General features: G+C 43.3%; 1 protein-coding gene across 4 annotated transcripts; it reads left to right on the top strand.

Moving 5' to 3' along the window:
- Positions 1-18,430: 18,430 nt before the first annotated feature.
- Positions 18,431-21,810, top strand: LOC125548990 (uncharacterized). 4 transcript variants are annotated; one of them, XM_087513767.1, is made up of 12 exons: positions 18,431-18,579; positions 18,678-19,178; positions 19,362-19,541; positions 19,971-20,072; positions 20,153-20,188; positions 20,274-20,369; positions 20,450-20,542; positions 20,661-20,777; positions 20,908-20,940; positions 21,023-21,073; positions 21,267-21,345; positions 21,436-21,810. In XM_087513767.1, exons 2-12 carry the CDS (start codon positions 18,789-18,791, stop codon positions 21,441-21,443), a joined length of 1,185 nt encoding a protein of 394 aa, XP_087369893.1. In that variant the 5' UTR covers positions 18,431-18,579; positions 18,678-18,788; the 3' UTR covers positions 21,444-21,810. The 4 variants fall into 4 exon arrangements, with proteins under 4 accessions (XP_087369893.1, XP_048568450.2, XP_048568449.2 ...); XM_048712493.2 differs by having other exon boundaries at positions 18,431-19,178; positions 21,439-21,810; XM_048712492.2 differs by having other exon boundaries at positions 18,431-19,178.
- Positions 21,811-22,314: the final 504 nt, after the last annotated feature.

Here is a 22,314-nt window from a genome sequence, read left to right as displayed (position 1 = left end):
TCCTCCGGCGTGTTCGTCTCCGGCACGGGACGGGAAGGCGACACGGCTAGCGGTGGGCCTCAGCCCAGTGCGGTCCGGCGGAAGTTTTTTTAAACATAATCCGCCGAAGATAAAATCCTAGAAAAATAAATGAAAATCTAAAAATACCAAAACAAATTTTCACCGTCTAAATAAAATATTTAGAACAGGGTGAACATTTTCTTGGCCCTAAAATGCAATTTTGAAAAATGCATATTTTTCCTAATTCAAATAAAATTGCAAATAAAATCCAAATAAAGTTTATTTATTTGATTTTAATATTTTTCCTCCAATATTTCATTTGTTTTGGGAAAAGTCATATTATCTCCTCTCATTTATATTTAATATGAAATAATTTCGGAGAGAAAAACAATTAAAACCAAATTGATCCTTGTTTCGATATTTGATAAAATTCAAATATGAAAATGGTGAAATCCCCAACTCTCTCCGAGGGTCCTTGAGTTGATTAGAATTTCGAGGATCGCAAAATGAAAATGCAATAAAATATGATATGCATGAATGACCTATATATAACATTCCAAATTGAAAATTTGGGATGTTACAAACCTACCCCCCTTAAGATGAATCTCGCCCTCGAGATTCAGGTTGGCTAGAAAATAGGTGTGGGTGGTCTTTCCATAGATCATCCTCTCGTTCCCAAGTGGATTCATCCTCGGTATGGTGGCTCCACTGAACTTTGCAAAACTTGATAACCTTGCTGTGAGTAACTCGGCTGGCAAACTCGAGAATCTTGACATGTTTCTCTTCATAGGTCAAATCACTGTCCAACTGAATTGCTTCCAGGGGTACTGTATCTCTCAGAGGTATATCGGCCATCTCAGCATGACACTTCTTCAACTGAGAAACATGAAACACATCATGAACTCCTGACAAACCTTCGGGTAACTCCAACTTGTAGGCAACTTCTCCCATACGTTCCAAAACTCGGTATGGTCCTACAAATCTCGGGGCTAACTTTCCCTTAACTCCAAAACGTTTAACACCTCGCAGTGGTGACACTCGCAGATAAGCTCTGTCTTTGATTTCATAGACTACCTCCTTGCGTTTTGAGTCTGCATAGCTCTTCTGCCTGGACTGAGCTACCGTCAGTCTATCTCGAATCAGATTAACCTTCTCTTCTAACTCTTTGATCAAATCTGGTCCAAATAACTGACGGTCTCCAACTTCATCCCACATCAACGGTGTTCTCCACCTTCTTCCATACATGGCTTCGAACGGTGCCATCTTCAAATTGGCCTGATAGCTATTGTTGTATGAGAACTCCACGTAGGGCAGGTTGTCATCCCAACTAGATCCATAATCTAGCACACACGCTCTTAACATGTCCTCCAGAATCTGATTGACTCTCTCAGTCTGTCCATTTGTCTGTGGATGAAAAGCTGTACTGAACTCTAGTCTGGTACCCAAAGTCTGGTGCAACTGGTGCCAAAACTTTGAAGTAAATTGTGTTCCTCTATCTGATACGATGGTCCTTGGAACTCTGTGCAGACATACGATCCTGGTCATATATATCTTGGCCAACTTCGCACTTGTATATGTGGTTTTCACTAGGATAAAGTGTGCTACCTTGGTCAACCGATCCACTACTACCCAGATAGAATCATATCCCGATCGGGTCCTGGGAAATCCGGTGATAAAGTCCATGCCAAGCTTGTTCCACTTCCATTCGGGTATCAGCATAGGCTGCAGTAATCCTATTGGCTTCTGATGTTTTGCCTTGACATACATCACATACGGCTACATACTCGGCAATATCCTTCTTCATACCAGTCAACCAGAAACGCTCCTTCAATCCAAATACATCTTAGTGTTTCCGGGGTGTATCGAGTATGGTGAGTCATGAGCTTCTTGAAGTATCATTCCTGATCTCCGCATTATTGGGCACATAAACACGGTCCTCAAACCACAAGGTGTCGTGCTCATTGATACGTCTCCAACGTATCTATAATTTTTTATTGTTCCATGCTATTATATTATAACCTTGGATGGTTTATATGCTATTTTATATGATTTTTGGGACTAACCTATTAACCCAGAGCCGAGTGCCAATTTCTGTTTTTTCCTTGTTTTAGAATATCATAGAAAAGGAAAATCAAACGGAGTCCAATTGACCTGAAACTTCACGGAACTTATTTTTGGATCAGAAGAAGCCCAGAAGACTTGGAGTGCACGTCAGGGGATCAACGAGGAACCCACGAGGCAGGGGGCGCGCCCCCCTGGGCGCGCCCTCCACCCTCGTGGGCCCCTCGTGGCCCCCTGACGTACTTCTTCCTCCTATATATCTCCATATACCCTAAAACGATGGGGGAGCACAATAGATCAGGAGTTCCGCCACCAAAAGCCTCCGTAGCCACCGAAAGCCAATCTAGACCCATTCCGGCACCCTGCCGGAGGGGGCAATCCTTCTCCGGTGGACATCTTCATTATCCCGGCGCTCTCCATGACGAGGAGGGAGTAGTTCTCCCTCGGGGCTGAGGGTATGTACTAGTAGCTATGTGTTTGATCTCTCTCTCTCTCTCGTGGTCTTGAGATGTTACGATCTTGATGTATCACTAGCTTTGCTATTATAGTTGGATCTTATGATGTTTTCTCCCCCCTCTACTCTCTTGCAATGCATTGAGTTTCCCCTTTGAAGTTATCTTATCGGATTGAGTCTTTAAAGATTTGAGAACACTTGATGTATGTCTTGCCGTGCGTATCTGTGGTGACAATGGGATATCACGTGATTTACTTGATGTATGTTTTGGTGATCAACTTGCGGGTTCCGCCCATGAACCTATGCATAGGGGTTGGCACATGTTTTCGTCGTGATTCTCCGGTAGGAACTTTGGGGCACTCTTTGAGGTTCTATGTGTTGGTTGAATAGATGAATCTGAGATTGTGTGATACATATCGTATAATCATACCCACGGATACTTGAGGTGACATTGGAGTATCTAGGTGACATTAGGGTTTTGGTTGATTTGTGTCTTAATGTGTTATTCTAGTACGAACTCTAGGGTTGTTTGTGACACCTATAGGAATAGCCCAACGGATTGATTGGAAAGAATAACTTTGAGGTGGTTTCGTACCCTACCATAATCTCTTCGTTTGTTCTCCGCTATTAGTGACTTTGGAGTGACTCTTTGTTGCATGTTGAGGGCTAGTTATATGATCCAATTATGTTATTATTGTTGAGAGGACTTGCACTAGTGAAAGTATGAACCCTAGGCCTTGTTTCCACACACAGCAATACCGTTTGTGCTCACTTTTATCATTAGTTACCTTGCTGTTTTTATATTTTCAGATTACAAAAACCTATATCTACTATCCATATTGCACTTGTATCACCATCTCTTCGCCGAACTAGTGCACCTATACAATTTACCATTGTATTGGGTGTGTTGGGGACACAAGAGACTCTTTGTTATTTGGTTGCAGGGTTGCTTGAGAGAGACCATCTTCATCCTACGCCTCCTACGGATTGATAAACCTTAGGTCATCCACTTGAGGGAAATTTTCTACTGTCCTACAAACCTCTGCACTTGAAGGCCCAACAACGTCTACAAGAAGAAGGTTGTGTAGTAGACATCAAGCTCTTTTCTGGCACCGTTGCCGGGGAGGTGAGTGCTTGAAGGTATATCTTTATATCTTGGAATCGAATCTTTTTTGTTTCTTGTTTTAGCACTAGTTTAGTTTATAAAAGAAAACTACAAAAAATATGGAATTGAGTTTGCCTCATACGCTTCATCTTTTAATATCTTTCGTGAGTATGATGGAAAGGAAAATTGTGCCAAAGTGTTAGAAGAAGAATGCATTAAAATGTTTGGAACTAAATATTTGAATGATGTGCATGATTTCAATGTTGTTAGTATGAATTCCTTGAATATCCATGATGCTAATGATATGCAAAGCCACAAGCTTGGGGAAGCTATGTTTGATGAAGATGATATTTTTTGTCCCCCAAGTTTTGATGAGCAAATTTATTATGATGAAAGAATGCCTCCTATTTATGATGATTATATTGATGAAAGTGGATTTGGAGAGGTCATGACTTTATTTTGTGACGAATCCACTATTCCGGAAGAGGTTCCAATTGATTATGAGAATAAAGTTGCTATCTATGATGATTATTGTGATGACTTGTATGCTATAAAGAATAATGATAACCATGAAACTTGTCATCATGATTTTAGTTTTCAATTGGATTATTCCTCATGTGATAGTTATTTTGTTGAGTTTGCTCCCACTACTATTCATGCGAAGAAGTTTGCTTATGTGGAGAGTAATAAAAATTCTATCCTTGTAGATCATGAAAAGAATGCTTTATGTGATAGTTATATTGTTGAATTCATTCATGATGCTACTGAAAATTATTATGAGGGGGGAATATATGCTTGTAGGAATTGCAATAATATCAAGTTTCCTCTCTATGTGCTTAAAGTTATGAAGTTATGCTTGTTTTACCTTCCTATGCAAGTTGATTCTTGTTCCCATAAGTTGTTTGCTCACAAAATCCCTATGCATAGGAAGTGGGTTAGGCTTAAATGTGCTAGTCATATTCTTCATGATGCTCTCTTTATGTTTCAATTCTTATCTTTTATGTGAGCATCATTGAAATCATCATGCCTAGCTAGGGGCGTTAAACGATAGCGCTTATTGGGAGGCAACCCAATTTTATTTTTGTTTCTTATTTTTTTTTGCTCCTGTTTAGCAATAAATAATTCATCTAACCTCTGTTTAGATGTGGTTTTATGCTTTTAATTAGTGTTTGTGCCAAGTAGAACCTTTGGGAAGACTTGGGGAAAGTCTTTGCGATCATGCTGTAAAAAAACAGAAACTTTAGCGCTCACGAGAATTGCTGCCATGTTTTATTGGAGAGTGATATTTAGTTAATTATTTCTGAAGATGATTAATAGATAAATTCCTCACGTCCAGCAATTTATTGGAGAATTTTATGAGTTCCATAAGTTTGCGTTAGTTACAGATTACTACATATTGTTCCGTTTTTGACAGATTCTGTTTTTCGTGTGTTGTTTGCTTATTTTGATGAATCTATGGCTAGTAAAATAGTTTATAAACCATATAGAAGTTGGAATACAGTAGGTTTAACACCAATATAAATAAATAATGAGTTCATTACAGTACCTTGAAGTGGTGTTTTGTTTTCTTTCGCTAACGGAGCTTACGAGTTTTCTGTTAAGTTTTGTGTTGTGAAGTTTTCAAGTTTTGGGTAAAGATTCGATGGATTATGGAATAAGGAGTGGCAAGAGCCTAAGCTTGGGGATGCCCAAGGCACCCCAAGGTAATATTCAAGTACAACCAAGAGCCTAATCTTGGGATGCCCCGGAAGGCATCCCCTCTTTCATCTTCGTTCATCGGTAACTTTACTTGGAGCTATATTTTTATTCACCACATGATATGTGTTTTGCTTGGAGCGTCATTTTATTTTATTTAGTTTTGCTTGCTGCTTGAATAAAATACCAAGATCTGAAATTCTTAAATGTTAGAGAGTCTTCATATAGTTGCATAAATATTCGACTACTCATTGATCTTCACTTATATCTTTCGGAGTAGTTTGTCGTTTGCTCTAGTGCTTCACTTATATCTTTTAGAGCATGGTGGTAGTTTTATTTTGAAGAAATAGATGAACTCTCATGCTTCACTTATATTATTTTGAGAGTCCTAAACAGCATGGTAATTTGCTTTGGTTATGAATTTAGTCCTAATATGATGGGCATCCAAGAGGGATATAATAAAAACTTTCATATAAAGTGCATTGAATACTAAGAGAAGTTTGATACTTGATAATTGTTTTGAGATATGGAGATGGTGATATTAGAGTCATGCTAGTTGAGTAGTTGTGAATTTGAGAAATACTTGTGTTTAAGTTTGTGATTCCCGTAGCATGCACGTATGGTGAACCGTTATGTGATGAAGTCGGAGCATGATTTATTTATTGATTGTCTTCCTTATGTGTGGCGGTCGGGGACGAGTGATGGTCTTTTCCTACTAATCTATCCCCCTAGGAGCATGCGCGTAGTACTTTGTTTCGATAACTAATAGATTTTTGCAATAAGTATGTGAGTTCTTATGACTAACGTCGAGTCCATGGATTATACGCACTCTCACCCTTCCACCATTGCTAGCCTCTCCAGTACCGCGCAACTTTCGCCGGTACCATAAACCCACCATATACCTTCCTCAAAATAGCCACCATACCTACCTATTATGGCATTTCCATAGCCATTCCGAGATATATTGTCATGCAACTTTCCACCGTTCCGTTATTATGACACGCTTCATCATTGTCATATTGCTTTACATGATCATGTAGTTGACATCGTATTTGTGGCAAAGCCACCGTTCATAATTCTTCCATACATGTCACTCATGAGTCATTGCACATCTCGGTACACCGCCGGAGGCGTTCATATAGAGTCATATTTTGTTCTAAGTATCGAGTTGTAATTCTTGAGTTGTAAGAAAATAAAAGTGCGATGATCATTATTATTAGAGCATTGTCCCAGTGAGGAAAGGATGATGGAGACTATGATTCCCCCACAAGTTGGGATGAGACTCTGGACGAAAAAAAAGAGGCCAAAGAAGCCCAAATAAAAAAAAGAGGCCATAAAAAAAGAGAAGGCCCAAAAAAATGAGAGAAAAAGAGAGAAGGGGAAACGCTACTATTCTTTTACCACACTTGTACTTCAAAGTAGCACCATGATCTTCATGATAGAGAGTCTCCTATGTTGTCACTTTCATATACTAGTGGGAACCTTTCATTATAGGACTTGGCTTGTATATTCCAATGATGGGCTTCCTCAAAATGCTCTAGGTCTTCGTGAACAAGCGAGTTGGATGCACACCCACTTAGTTTCTTTTTGAGCTTTCATACACTTATAGCTCTAGTGCATCCGTTGCATGGCAATCCCTACTCACTCACATTGATATCTATTGATGGGCATCTCCATAGCCCATTGATACACCTAGTTGATGTGAGACTATCTTCTCCTTTTTGTCTTCTCCACAACCACCATTCTATTCCACCTATAGTGCTATATCCATGGCTCACGCTCATGTATTGCGTGAAGGTTGAAAAAGTTTGAGAACATCAAAAGTATGAAACAATTGCTTGGCTTGTCATCGGGGTTGTGCATGATTTAAATATTTTGTGTGGTGAAGATAGAGCATAGTCAGACTATATGATTTTGTAGGGATAGCTTGCTTTGGCCATGTTATTTTGAGAAGACATGATTACTTGGTTAGTATGCTTGAAGTATTATTATTTTTATGTCAATATTAAACTTTTGTCTTGGATCTTATGGATCTGAATATTCTTGCCACAATAAAAGAAATACATGATGAATATGTTAGGTAGCATTCCACATCAAAAATTCTGTTTTTTATCATTTACCTACTCGAGGACGAGCGGGAATTAAGCTTGGGGATGCTGATACGTCTCCAACGTATCTATAATTTTTGATTGTTCCATGATATTATATTATAAACCTTGGATGTTTTATATGCATTTATATGCTATTTTATATGATTTTTGGGACTAACCTATTAACCCAGAGCCCAGTGCCAGTTTCTGTTTTTTTCCTTGTTTTACAATATCGCAGAAAAGGAAAATCAAACAGAGTCCAATTGACCTGAAACTTCACAGAACTTATTTTTGGATTAGAAGAAGCCCAGAAGACTTGGAGTGCACGTTAGGGGATCAACGAGGAAGCCATGAGGCAGGGGGCGCGCCCACCCCCTGGGCGTGCCCTCCACCCTCGTGGGCTCCTCGTGGCCCCCCTAACGCACTTGTTCCTCCTATATATCTCCATATACCCTAAAACGATGGGGGAGCACAATAGATCGGGATTTCCGCTGCCAAAAGCCTCCGTAGCCACCGAAAGCCAATCTAGACCCGTTCCGGCACCCTGCCGGAGGGGGCAATCCTTCTCCGGTGGCCATCTTCATCATCCCGGTGCTCTCCATGACGAGGAGGGAGTAGTTCTCCCTCGGGGCTGAGGGTATTTACCAGTAGCTATGTGTTTGATCTCTCTCTCTCTCTCGTGTTCTTGAGATGTTACGATCTTGATGTATCGCGAGCTTTGCTATTATAGTTGGATCTTATGATGTTTTCTCCCCCCTCTACTCTCTTGTAATGGATTGAGTTTCCCCTTTGAAGTTATCTTATCAGATTGAGTCTTTAAAGATTTGAGAACACTTGATGTATGTCTTGCCGTGCGTATCTGTGGTGACAATGGGATATCACGTGATTCACTTGATGTATGTTTTGGTGATCAACTTGCGGGTTCCGCCCATGAACCTATGCATAGGGGTTGGCACATGTTTTCGTCGTGATTCTCCGGTAGGAACTTTGGAGCACTCTTTGAGGTTCTATGTGTTGGTTGAATAGATGAATCTGAGATTGTGTGATGCATATCGTATAATCATACCCACGGATACTTGAGGTGACATTGGAGTATCTAGGTGACATTAGGGTTTTGGTTGATTTGTGTCTTAATGTGTTATTCTAGTACGAACTCTAGGGTTGTTTGTGACACCTATAGGAATAGCCCAACAGATTGATTGGAAAGAATAACTTTGAGGTGGTTTCGTACCCTACCATAATCTCTTCGTTTGTTCTCCGCTATTAGTGACTTTGGAGTGACTCTTTGTTTCATGTTGAGGGCTAGTTATATGATCCAATTATGTTATTATTGTTGAGAGGACTTGCACTAGTGAAAGTATGAACCCTAGGCCTTGTTTCCACACACAGCAATACCGTTTGTGCTCACTTTTATCATTAGTTACCTTGCTGTTTTTATATTTTCAGATTACAAAAACCTATATCTACTATCCATATTGCACTTGTATCACCATCTCTTCGCCGAACTAGTGCACCTATACAATTTACCATTGTATTGGGTGTGTTGGGGACACAAGAGACTCTTTGTTATTTGGTTGCAGGGTTGCTTGAGAGAGACCATCTTCATCCTATGCCTCCTACGGATTGATAAACCTTAGGTCATCCACTTGAGGGAAATTTGTTACTGTACTACAAACCTCTGCACTTGGAGGCCCAACAACGTCTACAAGAAGAAGGTTGTGTAGTAGACATCACTCATCTTCACGAAAACCTCTGGCTTTTCCTTTGCTCATTTTCTCCTTTATCTCAGCAATTTCCTTGTCATCCTTCTGAGCTTCAAGAATCTTTCCCAACAATGTTGATTGAACTTCCATTGCTGCAACAAAACCTCTAGGAACAATCTCCAAACGAAGCTCCCTGAGATCCTCTGCTAACTCCTTTGGCATCCCTCACATTAGGAGAGTATTAACATAACTCTTCCGGCTCAAAGCGTCTGCTACGACATTGGCCTTTCCTAGATGATAGTGCAGCTTCATATCATAATCCTTTATAAGCTCCAACCATCTCCTCTGCCTGAGGTTCAGCTCCTTCTGTGTGAAAATGTACTTCAAACTCTTATGATCCGTGTACACATCACAACGGTTTCCAATAAGAAAGTGTCTCCATGTCTTGAGTGCATGCACTACGGCTGCTAACTCCAAATCATGTGTGGCATAATTCAACTCATGCGGTCGAAGTTGACGTGAGGCATATGAAACAACTCTTCCATATTGCATAAGCACTCCTCCAAGTCCTAAGCGAGATGTGTCGCAATACACTTGGAAATCCTTGCGTATATCCGACAGAATTAGCACTGGGGCGGTAGTCACACGTTTCTTCAACTCCTGAAAACTAACCTCACATTCTTCTGTCCATTTGAACTTAGTGTCCTTCTTCAACAACTCTGTCATGGGCTTTGCAATCTTACAGAAATTATCAATAAATCTCCGATAGTATCCCGCGAGTCCCAGAAAACTGCGGATCTCTCCAACTGAGGTGGGTGATAGCCAGTCGGTGACTGATTTAACCTTGGTGGGGTCTACTGCTATACCTTCTCCCGATATAACATGTCCAAGGAATCCAACTTCCTTCAAACAAAATTCACACTTGCTGAACTTGGCATACAACTGATGTTCCCTGAGTTTCTCAAGAACTAAACGCAAATGTTCCTTGTGCTCCTCTTTAGTCTTTGAGTATACTAGAATATCATCAATGAACACCACAACAAACTTATCCAAGAACTCCATGAACACCTTATTCATCATACTCATGAAGTAGGCAGGGGCATTAGTCAATCCAAATGGCATAACCGTGTACTCATAAAGCCCGTACCTGGTGGTGAAAGTTGTCTTAGGTATATCCTGTTCTCGAATCCTCAACTGGTGGTATCCTGATCATAGGTCGATCTTCGAGAACACTTTAGCTCCTTGCAGCTGGTCAAACAAATCATTGATCATCGGTAGTGGGTACTTGTTCTTGATCGTCACTTCATTCAGCGCATGATAATCAACAACCATTCTCAATGATCCATCCTTCTTCTCAACCAGGAGCACTGGGGATCCCCATGGTGATGAACTTCGTCAAATGTAACCTTTCTCCAATAACTCCTTAATCTGCTTCTTGATATCTTCCAGATCATTTGTGGGCATCCGGTATGGTCTCTTCGATATGGGTCTGGTGCCTGGCAATAGCTCTATTAAAAACTCAATGTCTCGATCTGGCGGCATGCCTGGTAGTTCCTCTGGAAATACATCTGGGTAATCCTTCACTACAGGCACTTCCTCCTGAACAACTCCTGAGAGTGAATTTACTTGGGTTCTCCTTGGCGCATGCCTGGAAACATACTTGATCCTTTTTCCCTCTGGGGTAGTGAGCAGAATTGACTTGCTAGGCAATCTATGCTTCCTCCATACTTTGATAGCCAATCCATTCCCAGTATCACATCCAATCCTTGGGATTCCAAAATAATGAGGTTTGAGGGGAAAACATGGCTGCCAATGGTTAAGGGTAACCGATCGCACCATCGGCTAGCCATATACTCTGCACCGGGTGAGCTCACTGGTGTCCTAAGGGCTAAGGTGGGTAACTTAAACTTGTCCACCAATCCCCTTGAAATGTATGAATGCGATGCACCAGTATCAAAAAGAACGAGAGCGGTAAATGACTTAACCAAAACCTTACCAATAACTGCATCTGGCTGCTCTTCAACCTCATCCATGTTCATGTGGTTCACCTGTCCCCTCTTGAAAGGGTTGGGCTTCTTCCCAGAGCTCCCATTTCCATTGCCATTCTTCAACTCTGGACAATCATTAGCGTAATGTCCAGTCTTCCCGCACTTGAAACAGGTAACGTGACTCTGGTCCTTCTTGGCGGGTGTGGCTGGGTTAGAGCGATTCTGATTGCTGCTTGCTCCATTCCCATTCCCATTCTTAGGGCCATTGTGGTTATGAGAACTTCGTCCATTGTGAGTGTGGCTTCCATGGTTATGGGTAAATCCTCCCGAGTTCGGGGTAAAACGAGGCTTCTGCGATGCTCCTGAATTGTACTTCCCTCGTCCATACTTCCTCTTGTGGCTCTCTATCTGCTGTTGTTTCCCTTCAATCATAAGATCCTTATCTACCAACTCTTGATAGTTGTTAAATGTTGCCACCATCAACTACATGCTCATCTCACAATTCAGCCCTTCCATAAACTTCTCCTACTTTGCGGCATCTGTGGCCACATCATCAGGGGCATAACGAGATAGCTTACTAAACTCATCTACGTACTGAGCCACAGTACGATTTCCCTGGCGCAAGTTGCGAAACCCACGCTTCTTCATGCTCATAGCTCCAGTTGAGACATGGGCTGTGCGGAAAGCTTGCTGAAACTGCTCCCAAGTGACATTGGCTATAGGGAAAGTGGTTGTGTAATTCTCCCACCATGAGGCTGCTGGTCCATCCAATTGATGTGCGGCAAAATGCACCTTCTCAACATCTATGCAACCTGCAGTGGTCAACTCCCTTCCAATCCTGCGTAGCCAGTCATCAGCAACTATTGGCTCGATGCTACTGGAAAACACCGGCGGCTGCAACCTCAGAAAACGGACTAAGTTGTCAACTGGTGGTGGTGGCGGTGGGTTGTTGTTGTTGTTGTTGCCTTGGTTCTGAACTAACAATTGCATCAAGGCATTCTACTGCTAGATCAACTGAGTGAGCTCCGATGGGAAGACAAATCCGGTATCACGCCACAGAGGCATCTGATGGTTTTAGAGGGAAGAGATTACAATAGAATGAGGTCTACTGAGAGAGCTTACCCATATGCACATGAGACAAACACAATCATATCATAACACTCAATCAATCAAGCAAGGGCATACAATCGATCTAACTGTCGTCACAGTGCTCAGACTACTACTATATACATGGGGGAATACTACTTGATCATATGGTGGTCTTCTAGAAATTTTGATCAGTGGAAGATTTCATGATATCTACTCCAGCTTCGTCTTCATAGTCATCATCACTACTGTCGGGGTCGGAGTCGGTGTCGTCGATGATGATGTAGTCTTCAGATCGAATGTCTTTGGATTGATCGTCATCTCCTGGCGCGGGATCTCCCATAAATACTCCGATATTCTTTATCAGGTCATCATTCTTCTCCAATAGTATCGCGATTTCCTCCTCGTATCCGTCGCGTGTAGACTTGAGTTCCTCCTCTAGATCCATGTTCCTGGTCATCGCCTTCTTCAAATCTATCATGTTAGCGCACATCTGGTTCTCCTGACATCGAATGTGCTAGGTTAACTCCTGGATGAATGCTGCAATGGACCTGTCTTTCCTGGTGCTGATCATCTCCCATTGCTCATCTCGGCGCCCACATATCTGATAGATAGTGTCCTTCAGCTCCTGTTTGTAGACTTCTCCAATACGTCCCATAGCAATGTGGGCTGCCATGCTCTTGCCTAGACTCCAGGTTGGTGCATCAAAGGAAAACTCTATGGGCTCAGTGACTGGCGTGAATGTCCTTCCTGAAACTTGAACTCGAATCATCCAACGCTCCTCTTCTGGTAAAGTGGCGGTGTAGGCCCCGGTGAAGCTTGGTATTCCGATGTTCAGGTACCTAGTGACTTCCTTCAAGTGTCGTCCAAAAGGAGTGTCTTCATCCGGTTGTGCAAACTTGTTCCTTGAGTCCGCCATCCTAAAGAATAGAAAATGGAGAGGAGTCAGAAATGAGTAGAGAAGAGTGACCTATGGTTCATCTTAGTGGTCGTGTCCTACATTCAGCATGTGCTCTGATACCATCTTGTAGCGACCCGACCACAGACGGTCAAGTCTCTGTGTTTCAGTGTCATCCCTGGATCGGTAATGCTGACACACACAGTACTCGAAGGATTTATAACATAGTAGCAATCACACACTTATTACATCGATAGTCTCCAAAGAGAACTTAATACAATAAATATGGCTTAAGGCCATCTAATACGATAACAGCAGAAGGCTTGGAAGATAAAGTGAGTCCATCAACTCCAACGGCATAGCTGAGTGCACGACAACGGCCTAGCGAACCTTACCCCTCGTCTGAAAAGTCTGCAACATGACACGTTGCAGCCCGAAAACGGGTCAGCACATGGAATATGTTGGCAATGTAACACAGTAGAAAAGAACAGATAAATGCTATCACTACATGCATATATGGCTGGTGGAGCCTCTATGGTTGATATGTTTTTGCGAAAAGCCAATTTTTTCCTACAACAAAGAAATATATTTTATTTAACTATCATGGTAGTTGAAACATTGAGAATGGTACCCCCATCTCAATCCCAATTAAAAATAATTATAAACCCAACAAATTAATTTAAAGTGATGAGATCCTATGATAATCCAAGAACCAGATACTCAAGATGTCCATAACCATGGACACGGCTAACCATGATTAGTTTGTACACTCTGCAGAGGTTTGCGCACTTTTCCCCACAAGACTCGATCTCCTCCGTTGGATTTCTCGCACTACATGGTGTTTGAGAAACGGATGACCGAGACACAGTCTTTCAGAAACATTAACTCTAACCCTGGGTAGACAGTACCAACCTACATCCCCTACATCTGCTAGCCTACCACTGGAAAAGGTCATGCAACATGCTCGACTATGCTAGAGCCCATAATAGCTTGTGGCTGCACACGGAAGTTTCTAGCATGAATAATCTTACGATCCCTTCGAGCCTGGGTGGCAGACCATAGGAGGATCACACGGTATAACCCCGGGATCTCCTAGGACAAAACTGGTATAACCCCAGGTGCCCAAAACCAACAATCCACCCAGATGTGTATTAAAGTTGAACCATTAAATTAAACAATCTCATATCTGTCATGGATACACTCAAGCCCAATCCACGTCTACGAGCATAGCATAGCAATATAAGCTTAACGTAGAAAGTAACTCCCAAGGGTTTGATCATAAACAGGTAATATGTTCTACCTCATCAACTACTTCCCAAAACCCATATGTTAAACACATCCTAATCATGCAGTGCTTGAGGATTGTAACTAATGCATAAAAGCTGGGTATAAAAGAGTATGATCAATGTGTTAGTTGCCTTGCTGACGATCCGCAAAACCTAGTGACTCGTAGTAGCACGCTTCGCACTCCGAGAATTCTATCGCAAACAAACAATAGCATACATAAGCAATCAAGCAAAGATGCACGGGTAAAACTCAAATAAGAAGATCTAACCAGAAAGTTCAACTGAAGAACTCCGGTTTGCAAAAAGAATCAAATCAAACGGAGCAACGAAACTCAAACTGCAGAAGAAACAAGATCTGAATACTAATCTAGACTAAAGTCAAATTTTACTGTATCAAAATCTTGTTCAAGTCGGTTAAACAGAAAGAGAACTTCGAGACGAAGATCTCCACGCTTGTTTCACCTGATTTGGATAAACAAGCAAAAAGATAAACTAAAACGAAGATCAGGGCAGAAATCGCGATTAGAAAGAATCGCAGAAAAACCCTTGAAAAAGAAAAACTAACGAACAGGCTAATGAACGAACATTCGCTGTCTGTGACTAACGGATGAACAGCGTTCATTAAAACGAACGTACGGACGAACATCCGCGATTTAACCGAACCGGTAAAATAAAAAAACGCAACTAGGTTTTTTTTACAAAAACCGGGGTTTTACCTAAAAACCAAAAAAACCAAACGGCAAGATCCGTTGGTGGCGGATCGGATTCCGGTAAGGCGAGGCACTCCGACGGGGCAGCGGCTCGGCGGAGCGGGCAACGGCGCGGCACGGGCGGCGGAGCAGCGGGCGGCGCGGCGCGGAGCGGGCGGCGCGGCGCGGAGCGGGCGGCGGCGGCTGGCTGGCGCGGCAGGCGGTAGCGGCGGGCGTGGGCTGCGGCGGCTGGTGGTGGTGGGGGTCGAGGCGGCGGGGCGGGCGGCATATAAAGGGGCCGGGGGGCGTGACTTGGGGCAGGGGGCGACGAGGCGGAGGCGTCGTCGGACTCCTCCTGTGAGTCCATCTCCAGCACGGGACGGGAAGGCGGCGCGGCTGGCGGCTGGGCCTCGGCCCAGTGCGGTCTGGCTGAAGTTTTTTTTAAAACATAATCCGTTAAAGATAAAATCCTAAAAAATAAATAAAAATCTAAAAGTACCAAAACCAATTTTCACCGTCTAAATAAAATATTTAGAACAGGGTGAACATTTTCTTGGCCCTAATTCTAATAAAATTGCAAATAAAATCCAAATAAAGTTTATTTATTTGATTTTAATATTTTTCCTCCAATATTTCATTTGTTTTGGGAAAAGTCATATTATCTCCTCTCATTTATATTTAATATGAAATAATTTCGGACAGAAAAACAATTAAAACCAAATTGATCCTTGTTTTGATATTTGATAAAATTCAAATATGAAAACGGTGAAATCACCAACTCTCTCCGAGGGTCCTTGAGTTGCTTGGAATTTCGAGGATCGCAAAACGAAAATGCAATAAAATATGATATGCATGAGTGACCTATATATAACATTCCAAATTGAAAATTTGAGATGTTACACACAGATACTTGTAGAGCATCTTTATGATCACCCAATTACGTTGTGACGTTTGATAGCACAAAAGGTATTCCTCCGGTATCCGGGAGTTGCATGATCTCATGATCGAAGGAATATGTATTTGACATTAAGAAAAGAGTAGCAATAAACTGAACGATCATATGCTAAGCTAACAGATAGGTCTTGTCCATCACATCATTCTCCTAATGATGTGATCTCGTTATCAAGTGACAACACATGTCTATGGTTAGGAGACCTTAACCATCTCGTCTAGTCTAATAGAGGCTTACTAGGGACACGATATTCGTTTATGTATCCACATATGTATTTAAGTTTCCGGTTAATACAATTCTAGCATGAATAATAAACCTCTATCATGATTAAGAAAATATAATAATAACCATTTTATCATTGCCTCTAGGGCATATTTCCATCATTGACCTCCTCCTGAATCCCACGCCACTTGTTACAGGCCTGCTGGATGGTCGCCCAATGGTTAGCCATGGCCGCCTTCTCGTCGCAATCCATGTGGATGCCGGCAAAGTCGTGGTCGACCAACTTGCGCTCATCGAACGCTGCCTTGACCCTTCTCCAGTAGGTGTCGGCGTTCTGATTCGCGCCGGTGATCGGGTCGATGCTGACAGTCTTCCATGCTTTGGCGAGGCACTAGTCTTTCTTTCTTTGGCGTCCACTTGATGTGAGGCTCGCCTGGCCTGGCGTTGGACGACCGCTTCTTCTTTCTTCCTTTGGCCGGTGGCTCCGCTGGTTCTTCCTCTTCCACCTCCTCCTCGGCATCGTCGTGCTCGACGTCCTCCATGTCGATGGCGGTGTCTAGCGTTTCGTCTTGCGTGCGTAACCCGAGGCACAAAGTGGCGGCGACTGAGCCATTCGTGATGATCTCGTCCATGTCGGAGTTGGTGCTGCTGAACTGTGGCACCGAGCCATGGGTGAAGGGTAGGGGCCCACGACGCAGAGTCGGCGCAGGTGGGCCTGAGTACGTCGTCGGCGAGTAGACGTATTGTGTGTTGAGGCCGGCGATGAACACGGGGGAGGGCGTGCATGGGTCGGGGTTGAAGAACGGGGGGGGGGGGGGGCGCAGAGCCATGCGGGAAGGTGATGTTGGGGTTGGAGCCGCCAAGCGCGTCGCCGTCGACGTAGTCAGGCGAGGGCGCGTACCCCCACACCGGCGGCGAGAAGTTGGCCGACGACGCGACGCTCTGCTGGCTACCCCGCGCGCCTTGTGGGTACTAACCAGCCTGTTGAGGTGAAAGGAGCCGGCGCTCGTTCGCCATGTCCGTGCGAGACGACTCCTCCTGCTCCGCCGCCACGTCCCTGGCCTTCTTCATGTTGAGCCTATTCCGCCGATCAGTGGTGACCGCTGCCTGTGATCAACGCCAGCCTTCCACTGGGCGTTCGTCAAGCCCGAGGGCCTTGGCATCGGTGCCCTCAGCTTCCTCTGCTTTGGCTGGCTGGGATCGTTGGCTAGGCGAGGGGCACATACTTCTTCGGCGGCATGGCGGGCGGATCTGGGGAGAGAATGGCGGGAGCTGCAGGGGAGAAGGGGCCGGTAGGGGGGAAATGGAGGGAAAGAGGGAAATCGGTCGGTGTCGCTGACAGTGAGGGTCCACGCGCCTTTTCGCTTCAGCCGGTGCTCCCCTGTGCGCTGGGTTCCGCTTGGGTTCGCGGGCTGTAATTTCGGCCCAACCGACGAAAAAGGAGGATCTGGGGACGCGGCTGGGCGACTCTTTTCAGCGCCGGTGGTAAAAAGCGCCCTGAGGTGCGTGTTGTAGGGGGGGTGTGGGGGGGGGGGCTGGAGATGCTATAAGGTCTGACTTTGGGAATCGGCCTCGTTCTGCGTTCTATGGACCGAAAATGCCGGCCAGGAACGACCATATGGCCAGTTTGTTGTATATATGGTCGTAGTAGTCGGCTTAGTAGTTGCCATAGGACGAAGACGGTCGGATCGCTTTCCAAACTAGTTCTACCCACCCGGCTATCGGTCTCCGTCTCCACCTTCACCTCCTCAATCCTCTTTTTAATCCCTCTCTCGAGTCGCCTTGGATCCTCGAGCGAGTAATCCCACGAACCAGGGCCGTATATGAGCATGTGCAACAGGAGCGACCGAACAGGGCCCCCGGCACCAGAGGGGCCCCATTTTTTTGTTAATCAAAGTATTAATTGAACTGTTTAAAATATTTTACAGCAAGCCACTCTACCCATTTCTCTCTAATCACGATCCATGAGTTCCTCTCAGCTCTTTCAATCTCACAGCTCTTCCAAAATAGCATAGTACAGCTAAAAAAATAGATTAGGTGTGTGCTATGTACATGTCTTTAAAACTTCCGCTTCCAACTGGTGTATTTTCTTGTGAAAAACTACACTGGCTGACAAAAATATTATTGTTTTTCTTTTACACATAGTGCCTAATTTTGATTTGTACAGGGCCTTCGATTTCCTCGGTACGGCCCTGCCACGAACTCTCGCTGGGTAGATTAGGGTTCCTGCTCAGATCTAGGCGTCCTGCGGCCGAGGCCGTACGCTCACCCCACCTTCCCGTTGGCGGCCGCCCCGGCTGATCGACGCATCCGTGGGCCTCCTCCTTCCCAGCTCTGCCGCAACCACCAGGTGCCGTACGACCCAGTGCTCAGCCGCCTCAATCCGCTGCATCTGCTTCCGTTTATAGGAAGAAGAAAATTATTAAGAGGGTCTTGGACATTGGCCAGCCGAAGGCGGACATCGCCTCATTGATTTTCACGCCAGCAAGGGATAGCAGCTCTTGCCACTCTCCGACAAATGAACCCCTTTTAGAAGAAGAGTTTGCCACGTCGAAGCAAATGATGAATGACAGCATAAGCAAGCCAGATGGCGTTGAGCCTGCCAACTATTGTGTCGATGCAAATCCAAGGATGGTCAAATTAATTCCTCCTGCTAGCCGCAGCAAGAGCACTTCAGAAGAAAGTACATGGACACAAGAGAAGACGGTAAACATCCCAATCCCAGCTACAGAAGAGAAGAAGGTTCTAACTGACCACAAACAAGAACAGGGACCAGAGGAATTACAAAACCTCCTTGATCTGGACCAAGAGTCCATCATGATGAAGACCAGATTTCTCATTTCCAAGTTGAACACTGCTAATGTACTAGTATTTCCTTCTACGTGTGATGAAATGCAGCAGGTTGAGGTCTACCAGCGGCTCTCCCGGTACTACATTGAAGCCCTCAAGGTATCTGTTTTTTTTGGGTGAACTTTACCTTGAGCTTCAGGATATTTAATCTGGAAATGAAACAACATTAGCTTTACGGTTTTCATGATGTATTACCTGGTTGGTTTTGGCCTGTGTATTTTAGTAGTCTGATGTCTCTGCTTTTGCGTTTGTATTCATTTACTTTCTGCTTGTCTACTGCAGTTGTCCTCTCTCGAAAAGGAACTGGATGATGCACAAAGTAACAAGGATTTGGACCCTCTGCATGTATATGAAAATATTTTCCTTAAGTATGTCGAAAAGGATCCTGAATGGTACTTCCATCCTGAACAATGCAAGCTTGCTGGCTTGGACGACTACCAGCGGCTAGTGCTTCGTGATGATGTAGGTCAACAATACGACTCCTCCATGCCATTTAGTTTAACTTTCATTTGTGCTGACTTGATCAAATTTGTTTCTGCAACCACAGTTAATCTGCATTCTGTTTAAAACTACTCCGAGGTTGGGGAAGAATTTTTTTTGTTTGTTTGGTTGGACTTTATGATACTCAATGTTCTCATGCCGGTAAGGTGTCCTAAGGCTCCACCGCCTTGACGCCTGGCAGGAAAAATTCCAAGGCCCTAGGAGGGCGCCTTGCCGGATAAGTTTCCAAAGCGGGACGCCTTAAAATCCATTATTGCACTCCTTATGAACGGAACTTGTTAATAACTTCTTTTGGTAGTCATGATTAACTCAGCAAGTGCATAATGTTTCTTTATGTGCTCCAGCACTAGCAGCTTAATGTTCTACAATTGACATTTCCTTTGTGTGCAGCCAATGTACGGAGATTGGGATGAGTACCGCCTGACTTACCATACCTACCGTGGAGATCTAGAATATGTCAAGTTCCGTGAGGAGATATCAGCGAAAATTAAGGTAGGCATGGCGCAATAAAGTGTAAACAATTGTATTGATTCTGCTAATTTGACCTGATAGCGCTATTTCCCATGCAACAGTGGATTGAAGATGAAGCAGCACTCTTGGGGGATCAGGTACCTCTAATAAAGTTTCTTGCATACTATATCTAGTGTTATATGTCACACATGAGCATGACAGAAATTTAATTTTGTTGTGTAGCGGATGAAAAATGAGCTAGTGGCTCTCTTTCAATCATTGAAGATTGCACTGCAGTTTCGTAATATTCCTGGACGTTCAGTTATGTCTGGCTTCAGAGTAATGCGCTTGTCTCACCTATTAATTTGGCTGGTGAAATATGTGGTGGTGGCATTTGACGTTTCTGTTTTCAATTTCAGGAGCATATAAATAACCTTCGGTTCGACTTCAAAGACAGGAAGGACTTGGTCGGTCTCTATCTTGAGTTATGGAGAAGGGTTGCTAAGAATAAGGTTGTATTCTCATGCCTAAATCTTCATCACAACCAAGAAAACTTCTTTTCTTTTTCACTTTGTGCTAGCTTTGTATGCTCGTTGACATTGATATTCACTTGCCTTTCACATTGCTAAGGTGAATTTCGGTGAGGCTTTGAGGCAATTGTATAAAGAGGACATTTTCCCCTCCCGCAAGGGTTTGATCAAATTTGCGCTGGATAGCTGTCCAGACACCAGTTTGATAAAATATAACGTAGGTTCATCTACATCACATATAGTGTTCATTTGGGTTTATCAGCTAATTAATTAATTAATCAGCAGATGCTTCCTTTTTTCCATTTAATCATCTTGTTTTACTAATTGCTCTGTTTGTTTCGTTGCAGTATGATACCTACGTGGATGGCATTGATGAGAAGGTAAGCTTGGTTTTTGTGGATCCATGCCTGGTTGGAATCTTGTACATTGATTGGTGTGACTAACACTGTTGCTTGTCTGTAGCTTCCGGAAGACAAAGCTCATCCCTTGATCACAGAGGCCGTTAAGAAAATGGTTAGTTGATCCTGCTAGTTTTGTACTCCCTTCGTCCCATAATGTAAGATGTTTTTTGACACTACACTACAGTCAAAAAACGTCTTACATTACGGGACAGAGGGAGTAGTTAGGAGATTTTTTTATAATCTAAATCTGATCCGTCTCCAATTTCCTTTCTTTTGCTGAAGTGGAAGTCTGACTTTATTTTCAGTTTAAGAAAAGGAAGAACTATTTGGATTACACCAGAAAGAAGTTGGAAATCGCAGCACGCATTGGATTGATTCCCACAAGTAAGAACAAACTTGACTATCTATTTACATGTCCGTGTAATAAGAATGATATTTCTGAATTATTTTTTTGTTGTGTAATTTTGCTTGCAGCAGCCTAGAGGTTACTGCACAACGCGAGGAAAACCACGGTGAAGCAAAGGGTGCAAGAGTGAGCCGAGGGAAGCTATGGCGTGAGCGAAGAATGGTCTCTGGTGCTGATTCCACCCTGCGCCCTGTCCCATGAGCCGCAAGAGTGAGCTGAGGGAAGTTATGCCATGAGCTAAGAATGGGTGGTTTCCGGTGCTGATTATATCCTCCTCTCTGCCCCAATGAGCTGCTGGCTCTTTTATGATGTCATCGTCATGTAATAGCTTAGATTTTTTGGAGCGTAGAACTTACTAGAAGCACAGGCGCCCGATGCTGCGCCCGGTTCCACAATACTAATGTATCACTATGGTTCTATATAGTCCAATATTGTTTCCAGTATGCATTAGGCCGGTCGTAATGGCAAGTATCATATACTAGTATCATATGCATACTAGTGTATGATACTACATCTGTACTGTATAGTATCATATGTCAGTATCATGGATGACTTCATTTATTGCCATGTATAACACAAAGTAGCACAACATTTAATATGATACGGTATGATGATATGATACTCAATCCTCTCTTCATTTAATTCTACTAGATGACCAGTTGCGCCAAATGGTGCAAAGACCCGTTTAAAACCATGTTTGTGTTGAAAATGTTTGCATTTTTTCAATAACCGTATATTTGAGTACATTTGATAAGAACTTATACCCCTTGTATATAAAGGAAATTAAATGCAAATATTTTCTTAAGGTAATAATGCCACAAATTAGATCATCGGTAGGCCAAGATAGTTGAGTCTACAATTAGGAACTCCGAGTAGCTGTAAACTTGCATTGAAGAAAAGTAAACACAAATAAATGTACTTAATACATGAACTCGTGAACATTGTGT

The sequence above is a fragment of the Triticum urartu genome, chromosome 3A (assembly GCF_056163025.1).
Source record: "Triticum urartu cultivar PI428250 chromosome 3A, HENAU_Tu73, whole genome shotgun sequence".
In the NCBI taxonomy this organism is placed as follows: Eukaryota; Viridiplantae; Streptophyta; class Magnoliopsida; order Poales; family Poaceae; genus Triticum; species Triticum urartu.
This window is presented reverse-complemented; position numbering and strand designations above follow the sequence as displayed.

Excerpts from the sequence above, each read along its gene's own strand:
- LOC125548990 (XM_087513767.1), top strand. The coding sequence starts at position 18,789 with ATGATGAATGACAGCATAAGCAAGCCAGATGGCGTTGAGCCTGCCAAC. Across the intron at positions 19,542-19,970 it reads GGCTAGTGCTTCGTGATGAT|CCAATGTACGGAGATTGGGA; the intron begins GTAGGTCAACAA and ends CTTTGTGTGCAG. Across the intron at positions 21,074-21,266 it reads CAGAGGCCGTTAAGAAAATG|TTTAAGAAAAGGAAGAACTA; the intron begins GTTAGTTGATCC and ends CTTTATTTTCAG.